Source organism: Mustelus asterias, chromosome 26, assembly GCF_964213995.1.
Source record: "Mustelus asterias chromosome 26, sMusAst1.hap1.1, whole genome shotgun sequence".
NCBI classification, from domain to species: domain Eukaryota; kingdom Metazoa; phylum Chordata; class Chondrichthyes; order Carcharhiniformes; family Triakidae; genus Mustelus; species Mustelus asterias.
This window is the reverse complement of record NC_135826.1, coordinates 37479028-37492776: the sequence shown is the minus strand read 5'-3', so window position 1 is coordinate 37492776 and position 13749 is coordinate 37479028. Positions and strand designations below refer to the sequence as shown.

The window sequence follows — 13749 nt, the reverse complement described above, 5'->3', positions numbered from 1 at the left end:
TGTTGCGATCCTCCTCATCCGAGCAGATCCTGTGTATTCGGAGGGCTTGTCCGTAGGGGATGGCTTCTTTTACGTGTTTAGGGTGGAAGCTGGAGAAGTGGAGCATCATGAGGTTATCCGTGGGCTTGCGGTACAGTGAGGTGCTGAGGTGACCGTCCTTAATGGAGATGCGTGTGTCCAAGAATGCAACCGATTCCGGAGAGTAGTCCATGGTGAGTCTGATGGTGGGATGGAACTTGTTGATGTCATCATATAGTTGTTTCAGTGATTGCTCACCATGACTCCAAAGGAAGAAAATGTCATCAATGTATCTAGTGTATAGCATCGGTTGAATGTCCTGTGCGGTGAAGAAGTCTTGTTCGAACCTGTGCATGAAGATGTTGGCATATTGAGGTGCGAATTTTGTCCCCATGGCTGTTCCGTGTGTCTGGATGAAGAACTGGTTGTTGAAGGTGAAGATATTGTGGTCCAGGATGAAGCGGATGAGTTGTAAGATTGCATCTGGAAACTGGCAGTTGACGGCATTGAGTACTGAGGCCGTTGCAGCAATGCCATCATCGGGGGGGATGCTGGTGTAGAGTGCCGAGACATCCATTGTGACGAGGAGTGCTCCTGGTTCAACTGCTCCATGTGTGTTGAGTTTCTGTAGGAAGTCCGTAGTGTCGCGACAAAAGCTGGGGGTTCTTTGTACAATGGGTTTCAAGATGCCCTCGACATAGCCGGAGAGGTTCTCGCACAGGGTTCCATTTCCTGAAATGATGGGACGGCCGGGTGTGTTTGCCTTGTGTATTTTTGGGAGGCAGTAGAGATCTCCAACGCGTGGAGTACGTGGGATGAGAGCACGGAGGGTGCTCTGAAGGTCCGGATCAAAGGTTTTGATCAAACTCCGGAACCGATGCATACTTCTGCCATTGGGTGGAGCTTTACAAATTTAGAAGGTGCCGGAATTGCCCTGCAGTCATATCATTTGAAACAATTTAATCCTAACATTCCATGGGCAACACTATGGGAGATCCACATTGGTGTATTATCCACATGCTATATTTTCCACCCCTCCAGATCTTGGGTTGCTGAGTTTCAATTGATTTTTGTTTCCAACAGACTACACATTTTAAAAGGACTAAGTGGAGAGTATACTGTTTGAATTATGCGTTTTGCTGCAAGAAAGGGATTGGCTACTTTTTTTTTTCATTTAAGGGATCTAGTTGTGCAGGGGTTCTGAAACTGGGTCATAAGCTCCCCCTTCATCGAAGTAATGGTGCCTGTGGCACATTTTCACTAGTGGGCAACCGCTGGCATCAGAGGCCCCATGACATGCACATGATTCTTTTCTTGCCAAGGTTAAGTGGGTGTGGCCTAGTGAAATGAGCTCCAAGGTCTGATTGCGACACCCAAAAGAGCCTGCTAAGGAGATCAGATAAGAAACATTGCTGTCTGCAACCCCTCACCCCAAATGTTGTGTTAAAATAGTGTGCACAACAATCTGCATTCAAATGCACCAAATTTGAAAAAGGTTTTGCATGATTAAAGTACTTTTCCCTCCATAGGTATTGGAATGGGAGCAATGAATAAAATGGGTGGAGGGATTGGTATGGATAATATGGATCGCATGGGACCTGGAATGGATCGTATGGGTGGCGCTATGGACAGAACTGGTCTGGGAATGGACAGAATTGGATCCAACATGGGCTCGGGGATGACATCGAATGTTGATCGCATGGGACCTGGACCTGGAATGGACTGGATGGGCCAAAATACTGATAGAATGGGTGGCGGTATGGATCGCATGGGTTCTGGAATGGCAGGCGGTTTTGACAAGTCCGCCGACATGGATCGTAATCGTTTCAGTGGGAACTACGGAGGATCAATGGGAACTGGTACCGGAAATATTAATTCAAGAAGGATCTGTCAAATATTTGTTCGAAATGTGAGTATATCTTAATTTTAAAGAAAATAAAATGGCAAATGCTGGTAATGCATTACAGTTAAAATCGTGTAATGTCATTTGAACTAAAAACAGTTTAGTACAGTGTGAACGAAAGGGAGGAAAAAAACAGTTCAATCAGGAAGACGTCAATGACTTGACTGATCTGCAGACTGCTTAAATTGTGACTCATTTGATTGTACTGTACATCCATCTGCTAAATGCATCGTTTTTAGTAATGCTACTTTAAATTTAATCTGTCATTTAAGAAATACCAGTCAGAATAATTTCTGTAAACTGCAACAAGAGAAATACTTTGGAATCTTTGTCTTCCCTTCCTGGAGGTGATGACTGTTGGTAGTATGATACTGAGTACTGGCAACCTGCTAGCACAGCACCCTGTAATAAGTAGACAACCCTTTGCAAAGGCAAACCTGATTGTTTAATAAACTTGCTATGCCGGCAACAGCCTAAGCATGTGTCTAGATGGTGGAGTTGCAGAACAGTACAGCATAGAGCAGGCACTTTTGCCCAGTGATTCTCTGCTGTCTCTTGCAAGGAACAAGCCAGTTTGTCCCACATCCCAGTTCTTTACTCATGGCTGCATTTTTGTCTACAAGTATTTTTCAAATTCCTTTTTGAAAACTCGGGTCAGACAGTGTTTTCCAAATCTTAGCTGCTCATTGCGTGGGTAAGTTCTTTCCTCCTGTTATCCCTGGTTCTTTTGTTCATCATGTTGAAACTGCTCCTCCTGTCAACTCTTCAGCCAATGGAAACAATTTTTCTTTATTTCCTCTGATCTAAACAGTTGATTTTGAACTGTTCCATCGAATCTGCCCTTGACTTTCTTTGCTCTGAGAAAACCCGGCTTTTGGAATCTACCCATTCAATTTCAATCCCTCATTCTTGAAACCTTTCTGGTAAATCTCTCCTGTGCTCACTCAAGCCTTTGCGCCCTTCCTGATGTGTGGTGGCCAGGACTGGGCACAAGCCTCTAGCTGAGGTCACACTTGTGTTCTTTTTAAGGTGTATAAACTTTTGGTTTTTGTACCCTCTTATTCTATTAGTAAAGCTCAGGATCCCATATACTTCACCTTTTCATCTTTGTTTCCACCTTCAGAGATTAGTGCTCTCACACACCCCAGGTCGCCTGTACCATATAGCATGTACTGCATCTCCACATTCATCCTACCAAAATGTAGGATCATTACACTTTTTGTATTGAATTTAATTTGTCATGAATTCACTCATTCCACCAACCTTAACGTCCTCAGGATGTAATTTTTCTCTATTTATTACATATCCAAGTTTTGTCACTGCAGATTGCCAAGTTGAGTGAGCCCTATACCTCGAAGTCCAAGTCACGAATGTATATTTTAAAAAATCCTATTTGAGGATTGGGATCTCCACATCTGAAAAGTAGCCATATGTTGTAACTTTGTCTTGTAGCCAATTTTGTATTCATGCTGCTACTGACCCTTTTTATCCTGTGGACTTCAATTTTAAGTAGCCTAATTTGTACTTTGAAAGTCAATGCGTGCAACATCACTTGCACTGCCCATGTATACTTTGTTACCTCAGCAAGAAACGCAGTCAAATTAGTCAAACGCTATATTATAGGGGCGGCACGGTAGCAGTGGTTAGCACTGCTGCTTCACAGCTCCAGGGACTTGGGTTCGATTCCCGGCTTGGGTCACTGTCTGTGTGGAGTTTGCACATTCTCCTCGTGGGTTTCCTCCCACAGTCCAAAGATGTGCGGGTTAGGTTGATTGGCCATGGTAAAATTGGCCCTTAGTGTCCTGGGATGCGTAGATTAGAAGGATTAGCGGGTAAAATATGTAGGGATATGGGGGTAGGGCCCCCATATGGGATTGTGGTTGGTGCAGACTCGATGGGCCCAATGGCCTCTCTCTGTACTGTCGGATTTCTATGATTTCTATTTTCCCATAAATTCTTGCTGGCCTTTTTTTTATTGGTCCATGCTTATCCAAATTACACTTCCCCCTGATTATTGTTTCTAAAAGTTTGCCTACTGCAATAAATGTTTTTGTAATTGCTATGTTTATCCTTCCCATTTGCAACCCTGCCATCCTTGGGTACCAGCCTGTCTCAAAGGAGGATTGAAAGATGACCAGCATCTCTACAATTTCCACTCTAAATTCTCAGCAATCTCAAATGTATTGACTCCAATCCAAACTGGGTGACATCCATTTTAAGTTCCGGCAACGTTTCTAGTGCCGCCTTCTCTTTTATCTATATTTATCTTGACCAGTATCCTAGCTACCTTAATGTTTGCCATTGCTTTGAAATCCATCTTTCTTTGTATACACTGATGCAAATTACTGAACTTCAGCCATGCCTGCTACCGTCTAATCAGCCCAACTGCTGCCCTGCCAATTATTTAAATGTCCCTGCAGAAGATCTTCAGAATGCTCTTTTTATCAGCTAATCTATTCTAGTACTGTGTCTCCTCTTTTTCACTTCTGTCCTCTTTTATGTCTAGCCTTATTCTGCCCTGTATGTAATATCAAACTAACTTTCTTAAATATCCCCTTTTCAACTCATTCTAACTCCTTCATTTTTCAGTGAGCTTGTCTTTACTTGTACCCGAACCATCTCATTAAAGGCATCCCATTGCTTTTCTGACTGCAGGCCTTTGCACAGTAGCAACAATGTGTACCATCTACAAGATGTATTGCAGGAACTAAAAGGGTTCTTATTCTTAGACAGCACCTTCCAAACTACAGCTACCATCTAGAAAGGGCAGCAGACACATGGGAACACCACCTGCAAGTCCCCCTCCAAGCCACACCTCATCCTGACTTTGAAACATATCGCCCTTTCTTTGGTATTGCTGGGTCAAAACTGGAGCGGCAGTGGTTAGCACTGCTACACACCACCTCACAGCGCCAAGGACCTGGGTACGATTCCCAGCATGGTTTGCAGACTGTGTGGACTTTCCTGCCACAGTCCAAAGATGTGCAGATTAGGTGGATTGGCCATGCTGAATTGCCCCTTAGTGTCAGGAAGACTAGCAGGGTAAATATGTGGGGCTATGGGGATAAGGGCTGGGTGGGATTGTGGTTGGTGCAGACTCAATGGGCTGAATGACTGCCTTCTGCACTGTAGACATTCTGATTCTAAAATTCTGGAACTCCCTAACAGCACTGGGTATGCCTACATCACAGGGACTGCAACAGTTCTAGAAGGCAGCTACCACTTTCTCGAGTGCAATTAAGGATAGGCAATAAATCTTGACCTAGCCAGCCAGTCCCACATCCTGTAAACAATCTTTTAAAATTTGCCTGGGCCAGACCAGATCCCTGAACTGGCTGAAATTAGCTGCCCTTCAGTTGGGGATTTTTAATCTAAATTGTTCTTTCTTCATAGCTAAATCAAACCGTAAGATACTAGATATTCCCAATTGACGTTCTTCACGTGATCTACTTCAATCACCAATACTAGATCGCGTAATTCCCTCCTTTCATTGGTCAGGAAGCATTGATCAAGGAAATTCTGCTGAACTTTTATAAATGTTTCTTTCCCCTTCCTTGCTCCTAATATAATCACTGCCTTATTCAATATTGGGATAATAAGTGTCTCATTACTGAAGTGCAAGAGAGCTAGGATAATGTCTCTGCAACCCTATTCCTCTCCATCCTTCCCACTATTTGTTTTATGAAATAAACAAGAATCATAGTTTTTTTTGTTTCTCAAGGTACTATAAAATATATGTTTATAATGAAAGACTTGGAATAATAGCAAAGACCTGATTTGATGTAGATGTTCAGCTTTGTCCTAAAGTTCTGTTCATTGCACAAGTTGCATAAATGCAGAGATGTTAGTTGTGTAGGCTGTACAGTTTGTTTATAAAAATTTTCTTTTGTTTTCTCCAGCTTCCTTATGACATCACCTGGCAAATGCTGAAAGATAAATTCAGTGAATTTGGTAAGTTCACACATCTCTAGTCAAAAGGGAGCTTCCTTATTGGAAGGAAACCATAACTATTTGTATTGAGCCTTTTGCTGCAATTAATTGTTTGAGGAAAAACCTTGAGAAGTCTTGAGGGACGTGGTGTGTAAACACAATCTTTCATTTTATCAGGTTTGAGAAAATCCTGTCCTTGTAAATTAACCCATTGAACACTCATCCTATAAGCACAATTTTTAAAAAAAATACAATCTAGTTATTGGCAATTCAATGTTTGCTGACTTTTTTTTTTTAAATACAGGATATGTGCATTATGCGGATATTAAGATGGAAAATGGGAAGTCTAAGGGCTGTGGTGTGGTTCGTTTTGAGAGTCCAGATTCTGCGGAGCGTGCCTGCAGGATGATGAATGGAATCCGACTTTACGGCAGGGAAATTGATGTCCGACTTGACAGAAATGTTTAGAATCCATTTTTAGTAGAATTTTTAAAACGACCAAACAGTGAAACTGTCCTTTTAGTGTTTTTGTTCCATTCATTAAAAAAAAAATTGAATGAACAGTTTGACAATGTGCACATTGCATTTTGTTTTTATTTAGTGTGAAAAATACACTTCTGTATTAGTGATTCGATAATAAATGTGATTTGGGAAAATTTATTTATTGTTTTGTGATTATATTCTACAACCTAAACATAGGAGCTTCTGCTCATAGTAATGCGGTGTCAAGTCAGTTTATATTTTGAACTAAGTATTGAAACTTTGTAGACAATCAACTGCATAACAGTTCTGCAGTGGAATTTACACAAATATTCTGATGTCCAGAAAATCTGCAACTTTTGGCATAATTGGATGATAGGATTGGAGTAAGTTCTTTTGAACCGCACCTATGTTCGAACTCTGAGTTTTGCATATTTTAATAGTTGTCTGCTTTTAATACTGATAGCAATGGAATTTTTTTTGCTTAGATGTTTCATTTTCTTTGATTTTTGTCACATGTATTATACAGTGAAAAGTATTGTTTCTTGCGCACTCTACAGACAAAGCATACCGTTCATTGAGAAAAGCAGAGTGCAGAATATAGTGTTACAGTCATACTTAGGATATAGAGAAAGATCAACTTAATGTGAGGTAGGTACATTCAGAAGTCTTACAGCAGGGGAGAAGCTGTTCTTCAGTCAGTTGGTACATATTCTCGGACTTCTGAATCTTTTTCCCAACGGAAGAAGGTGGAAGAGATGTCCGGGGTGTGTGGGGTCCTTAATTATGCTGGTTGCTTTTCCAAGGCAGTGGGAAGTGTCGTCAGTCAATGGGTGGGAGGCTGGTTTGAGTGAGTGACTGGGCTTGTTCACGACCTTTTGTAGTTTCTTGCAGTCTTGGATAGAGCAGGAGCCATACCAAGCTGAGATACAACCAGAAGTGCTTTCTATGGTTATTTGTAAAAGTTGGTGAGAGTCGCGGTAGGCGTACCAAATTTCCTTAGTCTTCTGAGAAAGTAAGGCATTGGTGGGCTTTCTTAACTGTAGTGTCAGCATGGGGGGGGGGGGGGGGAGAGACACCAGGATAGATTGGTGATCTGGACGCCTAAAATCTTGAAGCTCTTGACCATTTCTTCTACTTCCCCATTGATGTAGACAGGGGCGTGTCCTCCACAATGCTTCCTGAAGTTGTTGACTCCTTTGTTTTGTTGACATTAAGGGGCAGATTATTGTCGTTGCACCAGTTAAGCAGATTCTCTCTTTCCTGTATTCCATCTTGTCATTGTTTGAGATCCAATCCACGATTGTGTCATCGGCAAACTTGAAAATCGAGCTGGAGGTGAATTTGACCCCACAGTCATAGGTGTATAAGGACTATAGTAAGGGGCTGAGGAGACAGCCTTGTGGGGCACTGGCTTTGAGGATGATCGTGGAGGAGGTGGTGTTGCCTATCATTACTGATTGTGGTCTGTAGGTTAGGAAGTTCAGGATTCAGTCGCAGAGCGGGAGAAGCTGAGCCCCAGACCACGGAGTTTGGAGATGAGTTTCGTTGGAATAATGTTGAAGGCTGAGCTGTAGTCAATAAATAGGAGCCTGACATGGGTGTCTTTGTTATCTGGATGTTCCAGGATTGAGTACAGGGCCAGGGGGATGGCGTCTGCTGTGGATCTGTTGCGGTGGTAGGTGAACTGTAGTGGATCCAGGCAATCTGGGAGGCCAGAATTGATTTGTACCATGACTAACCTTTCGAAGCATTTCATAATGATGGATGTCAGAGCCACCGGATGATCATCATCTTGAAATGGATAGGGACCTCAGTTGTAAAAAGAGGTTCAAGATGTCTGCGAATACCCCTGCCAGCTGACCCACGAAGGATTTGAGTGCTCGTCCAGGTACCCCAGCCGGACCAGTTGCTTTCCGTGGATTGTCCTTCAAGAAGGCTGCTTTGACACCTGCAGTGGTGACCTCGGATACAGGTTCTTCCGAGATGGTGGTTGTGCTCTCGCTGACCTTGCTCAAAACTGGCATAGAATGCACTGAGCTCATCAGGGAGGGGTGAGTTGGAGCTGGCGATTTTACATGCCTTCATCTTGTAGCCTGTTATGTCATGCAGACCTTGCCATAGTTGGTGGGGATCCATGTGGCTACCCTGGGACTCTAGCTTAGTCCGGTACTGTCCTTTGGCATCTTTGATGGATTTCCTGAGATCATGTTTGGCTTTCTTGTATAAGTCAGGGTCACCTCGATTTAGACCTAGATTTCAAGCAGTGGATATCCCTGTTCGTCCATGGTTTCTGGTTGGGGAAACATGCAGATTTGCTGCTTTGGCATACAGTCTTCTACACACTAATGAAGTCAATTACTGTAGTGGCGTACTTGTTCAGGCTGGTTGCAGTGTTTTTAAATACTGACCCAGTATACGGACTCTTAAGCAGTCCCTTAGGAGATCATCTGATTCCTCAGACCAACATTGCATAACTTTCTTTGATGGATTCTCCTGTTTCAGTTTTTGCTTGTAAGCGGGGAGTAGGAGCACAGCCTTGTGGTCTGATTTGCCAAAGTGTGGGCAATCGAGCAGTCGGCATGTTTGATATTTGTGTAGCAGTGGTCCAGAATGTTTGGACCTCTGGTGGAATAGGAGACTTGTTGGTGGTATCTTGGTAGGCCGCTCTTGAGCTTGGCCTGATTGAAGTCCCTGGCCACAATGAACAAGGCCTCAGGATGTTTCGTCTCGAGGTTAATTGTAGTAGTGTATATTTTGCCCAATGCAGTCTTCACATCTGCATGTAAACTGCTGTCAGGACAAGAAGTGACCTCCCACGGAAGGTAGTACGGGTGGCATTTTGACGTCAGGTATTCTAGATCCAGGGAGCAGAAACTCGCCAGTGGTGCTATGTCTAGGCACCATGAGTTGTTGATTAGGAGGCAGACCCCCACCTCCCCTAGCCTTGCCTGGGGCCGTTGTGCGGTCCATTCAGTGGATTGAGAAGTCCTCTGGTTTTAGGGCACAGTCCGGTGAAGCAGGAGTGAGCCACGTCTCCGTGAAACAGAGCACACGGCGGTCCCTCAGTTTTCTTTGACAAGCGAGTCTGGCTTTAAGTTTGTCTAGCTTGCGTTCCAGAGATTGGACATTTGCAAGGAGTGAGCTGGGGAGGGGGGCCTCGGGACTGTGTTGTTTCACGCTCTCCTTCAGGGCTGCACATTTGCCACACATCCTGGAGTGACTGCTTTTTGTGCCAGTGAGGGTAGTAAGGGTGTTATGGGGATAGGTGTGTCCAATGATCTTCGTTCTGATCGGTGTGGATGGAGGATTTGTTGCTTGTGGTTCCTGCACTGGTAGATGGGTCTGCCAATTGGTAGTCGGGTGTTCCGGGTATCTGTCAGGCTGCAGTTCGCTTCATAGGTTGGGTGTCCAGACCACGTGTGTATGGGTTGAAGGCTGGTAAGTGGATGACATCTGAGGTCACAATTGAGCTGATGGCCAAGTGCATGTGGTGGGGTTCTCAGGATAACTGCCAGGTTGGGGTCTTCCTTCAGAGGTCAGGGGATCTCTAGACTTGCAAGTAAATTTAAAAGAGCAGTGAGATTTTTTCCCCTTTATTCCTGTCGATATTAAAATACCTGCACCCCGAATGCTTCAGGCTATAATTCATATAGCTTGGACATACAAAGATTGCTGTATTCTGCCACAATGTATGCTGCAATTAATATGGTGTAGTATTGCTAATATGCTAATTACCCCTCAGGATATTGGTATAGAACTTGATTGTTTCTTGATTTATTTCCTTGCTTTGGTAAACAGCATTAAATTGCAATAGGGAGTTGCACATGGGCTCTTAATCACTTTACCGATGAATGAGATTAATCATCTTGTTTTCCCATCTTGATGAAACTCTGACAAGGACAAACACACTGCACCAATTGCAACACTTTTGACCACAGCCCTGCCAACAAACCTCTGAAATCACAATGGAATCAATGGACTGGCCTCGAAATATAATTTACTTTGAAATATTTGACTTCAAAGTCAACATAATGTATTATGCCCCTTTTCAAAATTTCCTTTGTATGCAAATAACCATGGCATTTTAAAGGCTTAGTTTAGAATTGTGTAAGTTCTGCATTGTTAATTGGCTCTCAAATGCTGCTTAGCATTTAATATGCTCAAATCCTGATGCATTGACTATCTCAAAGCAAAGAAGTATGAGATACGGATTCAAATTTGTCATTATTCATCTGAATCTGTCGTCATTACCCCCTCAAGAAAACACACTCCTTGCAACTTACTAACCCCCCTTCAACCTGCTCTGTGTTGCAACCTCCTGAATCCATGTCCATGTTTGAATTCATCCAATCAGGTTGTCCCCCTGCATCACAGTACAGAAACAGCTCAGCAAAATGACAGACAACATCCTGTATAACTGACAACGGTAAGCTAATCTGTCCTTGACCTGTCTGCTGCCATTGACAAAGCTCACTGTTATCCCAGTTGGGACTTGGGTAGTTCGACTCCTACCTAGCTAATTGTAACCAGAATATCTCCGGAATGGAGTCTCTTCCCAATCTTGCACCATTACCTCTGGTGTCCTCTCTCACCCATATGCTGCCTTTTGGCGACATACTGAAAGCAGTGTTAGTTTTCACACATGTAGTGACATCCAGTGATACATTGCCATTCTTTCAACCCCTGCACTGTTGTTGCTCACCTGACATCCAGTACTGCATGAGCAGAAGTATTTCCCCTGATTAAATATTGGGAAGACTGAAGCCATTGTTTTCGGATATCCCTCTTGTAGCTACGAACTCCATCCCTGGCAACTGTCTTGAGATAAAATCAGTGCAACCTTGGTGTCATATCTGACCATGTAATGAGCATGCATCTAACTCCAATTTGCATCACGATCACTTATTTCCACCTGTTACTTTTCTCTGCCACAGCTCCTCTGAGAGGCTCTCATTCATGCCTCTAAACTTAACTAATCCAATGTACATTTGGCTATTCTCCCACATAAATTTGAGACTAACACTTGCTGCCCATAGCTTGCACCCAGCCCTGTTCATCTAGCGTCATATTTACTCCTGGTAAATCAAAATCTTAAAAGCCTCATCCATGTTTTCAAATTCCTCCAGTGCATCACCCCTCCTGGATCTGTACTCGTACGATATTTTCCACTTGAGAATTGCTGATTTTAATCACTCCACTATTGGCCTTGCTTTCAATTTCTCGGGCTAAGCTTGGGAATTTGCTTCCAACATTCTGCCACTCCACCTCACTTTTCTCTTAAGATGCTCCTTCAACCTCATCTAAGTAAGCTTTTTTTGTCTGAATTTACGCTTATGGCTGTCATTTCGTTTTATTATGTCCCTGTGAAGCACCTCGATGTCTTATGGTGCTATATAAATAGTTGTATTATTTAACTTAAGTACAAGATTATGAAATCCAAGGTAAAAAAGTAAATTCCATCAACTAGTAGATCATGTAGGAATATTAAGAATAGAAAACCCATAAGTTTCATACTTTTACTAACCTCTCATGTACCCGCCAATCCTCACCTCCAAAAAGAGGCACTTATGATCGTGAGACATGGTTGCTGACTTGTGCAGTGAATTCTCATTTGCTGAATTATTTCAGATGAGATTTGGTTCTGATTTCCACTGGGGTGGAGTGGCACTCGTCCTGATTAGCTAAGGGGACCCGAGAAGAATTTTCCAATGTTACCCCAAATGGACACGGCATTGCCTCTGAGGAGATTGTGCAAGCTTTTGGATTGGTGAGAATATTAATATGCGGCTTAAAACATCACAACTGTGGTGGACACTGGTGTCGGGCCAGCATGTATTTTACTGTTATCTTCAAATCTTTTATGGAAAGAGATTATTTACTTTACTGCTTTAGTCTAACCCACTAAATCCAAACATTCCTCCCCACCAATCTTTCCCTAACCATGAATCTTGTGCTTTCATTTATACCAGATTACAACTAAACATCCATATAACCTGCCTGGTTCCATTGATAACTGTAAATTGTTCTCCTACCTGAGATAGTCGCCTTGTTCCTATGGACTTCTGTCCCATCTGCATCCTTTCTCTCTGACCCTTCATCACCTAAGGTGTTTGTCATTTTTGTCCCTTCACAAGCACTAAAACAGATCACAAAAGGTGCAAACAGTATTTTGAATATTATTCCTCTATTGCTGTAGCTTTTGACAGTTGATCAGCTAATCCTCCTCCAATTGCCAACTTCGTTCCAACCTTACCTATTCAATTGCTGTCACATCTCTGGAATAGCGTCCTATTAACCCAATTGTCTGCTGGTGCCTCTATTAGTCATCCATGGCTCTTCCACACCGACATGTTGCTTCCTTGAAGTGATCTGAATCTAAGGGGTTAGCGGTTGGTGACTTCCAGATGCATATCTCCACACCCTATCACTCATCCATTGTACTGCCTCTGTCCTGACATGATGTGGAGATGCCGGCGTTGGGCTGGGGTGGGCGCAGTAAGAAGTCTCTCTATCAGGTTAAAGTCCAACAGGTTTATTTGGAATCATGAACTTTCGGAGCATTGACTCACCTGAGGAAGCAGAAATGCTCCGAAAGCTCGTGATTCCAAATAAACCTGTGGATTTTGTGTCCAGCAGTTTTGGATAGGCTGACTTCCTGGAACTGCTCCCCCTCTTCTCTTCCCCCCCCCCCCCCCCCAAATAGAGACTGAACCAGGCTATTTGCAATCTTGGCATCCTGTTTGGTCCTGAACTCCACTTAAGATTTCTTATCCCTTTCTGTCAAACTGCCTGTTTCCACTTCAACTGCTGCAAATCTTTTGACCCTATCTAATTTCTATCTGCTGTTGAAACCCATCTGTGATTTTCTTTGCACCAGATGTGGCTATGTAATCTCCTGGCTAAACTGTAAACTGGTTCATCTAAAAATCCTGCTGCCTATGCTCTTTCAAGCAATGCTCGCCATCACACTTGGCATTGCTAATTAAGTTTTGACTCTCCTCCCAGTCTCTCATACCTTCAGCCCAACCAGCTCACTTCCCTTTGCTCCAGTATTGGCACCTGTGTCTTCCCTGCTCTGGTCTACTTTATGGGATTTTTTTTTCACTCCTAATCCTTCCTGTTTTGCTGTAACAATTTCCAGTATGCGAGAACTGCCAATTAGGTGAGCAGGATGATCTTTAAAGGTGGCAGGACCTGTTCAGTTCAAATGCTTTTAACTTCTTTGAGTTTGTGAATGAGACATGGATTAATCACCATAGTGATTGGAGTCAATTCTGGTATCACACTTCAGGAAAGGACATAAAAAATGGTGCAGAGGATGGTTAGTGAGGAATGTCAGCTGAAAAGTTTTAAAACTGCAGGGATTCCGTAACTTGAGGTGGACAGTTACTCTCCCAGTTTACAGAAACAATACA

At 43.1% G+C, this 13749-nt stretch overlaps 1 protein-coding gene across 1 annotated transcript in view; it reads left to right on the top strand.

The window, feature by feature from the left end:
- LOC144479585 (myelin expression factor 2-like) overlaps positions 1-6499 on the top strand; it is a 42446-nt gene extending 35947 nt beyond the window's left edge. Inside the window, exons 16-18 of the mRNA XM_078198478.1 lie at positions 1548-1927; positions 5821-5872; positions 6156-6499. Of these exons, the coding sequence (XP_078054604.1) occupies positions 1548-1927; positions 5821-5872; positions 6156-6319 (596 nt within the window). The 3' untranslated portion in view covers positions 6320-6499. The remainder of the gene's footprint in view (positions 1-1547; positions 1928-5820; positions 5873-6155) is intronic.
- Positions 6500-13749: the final 7250 nt, after the last annotated feature.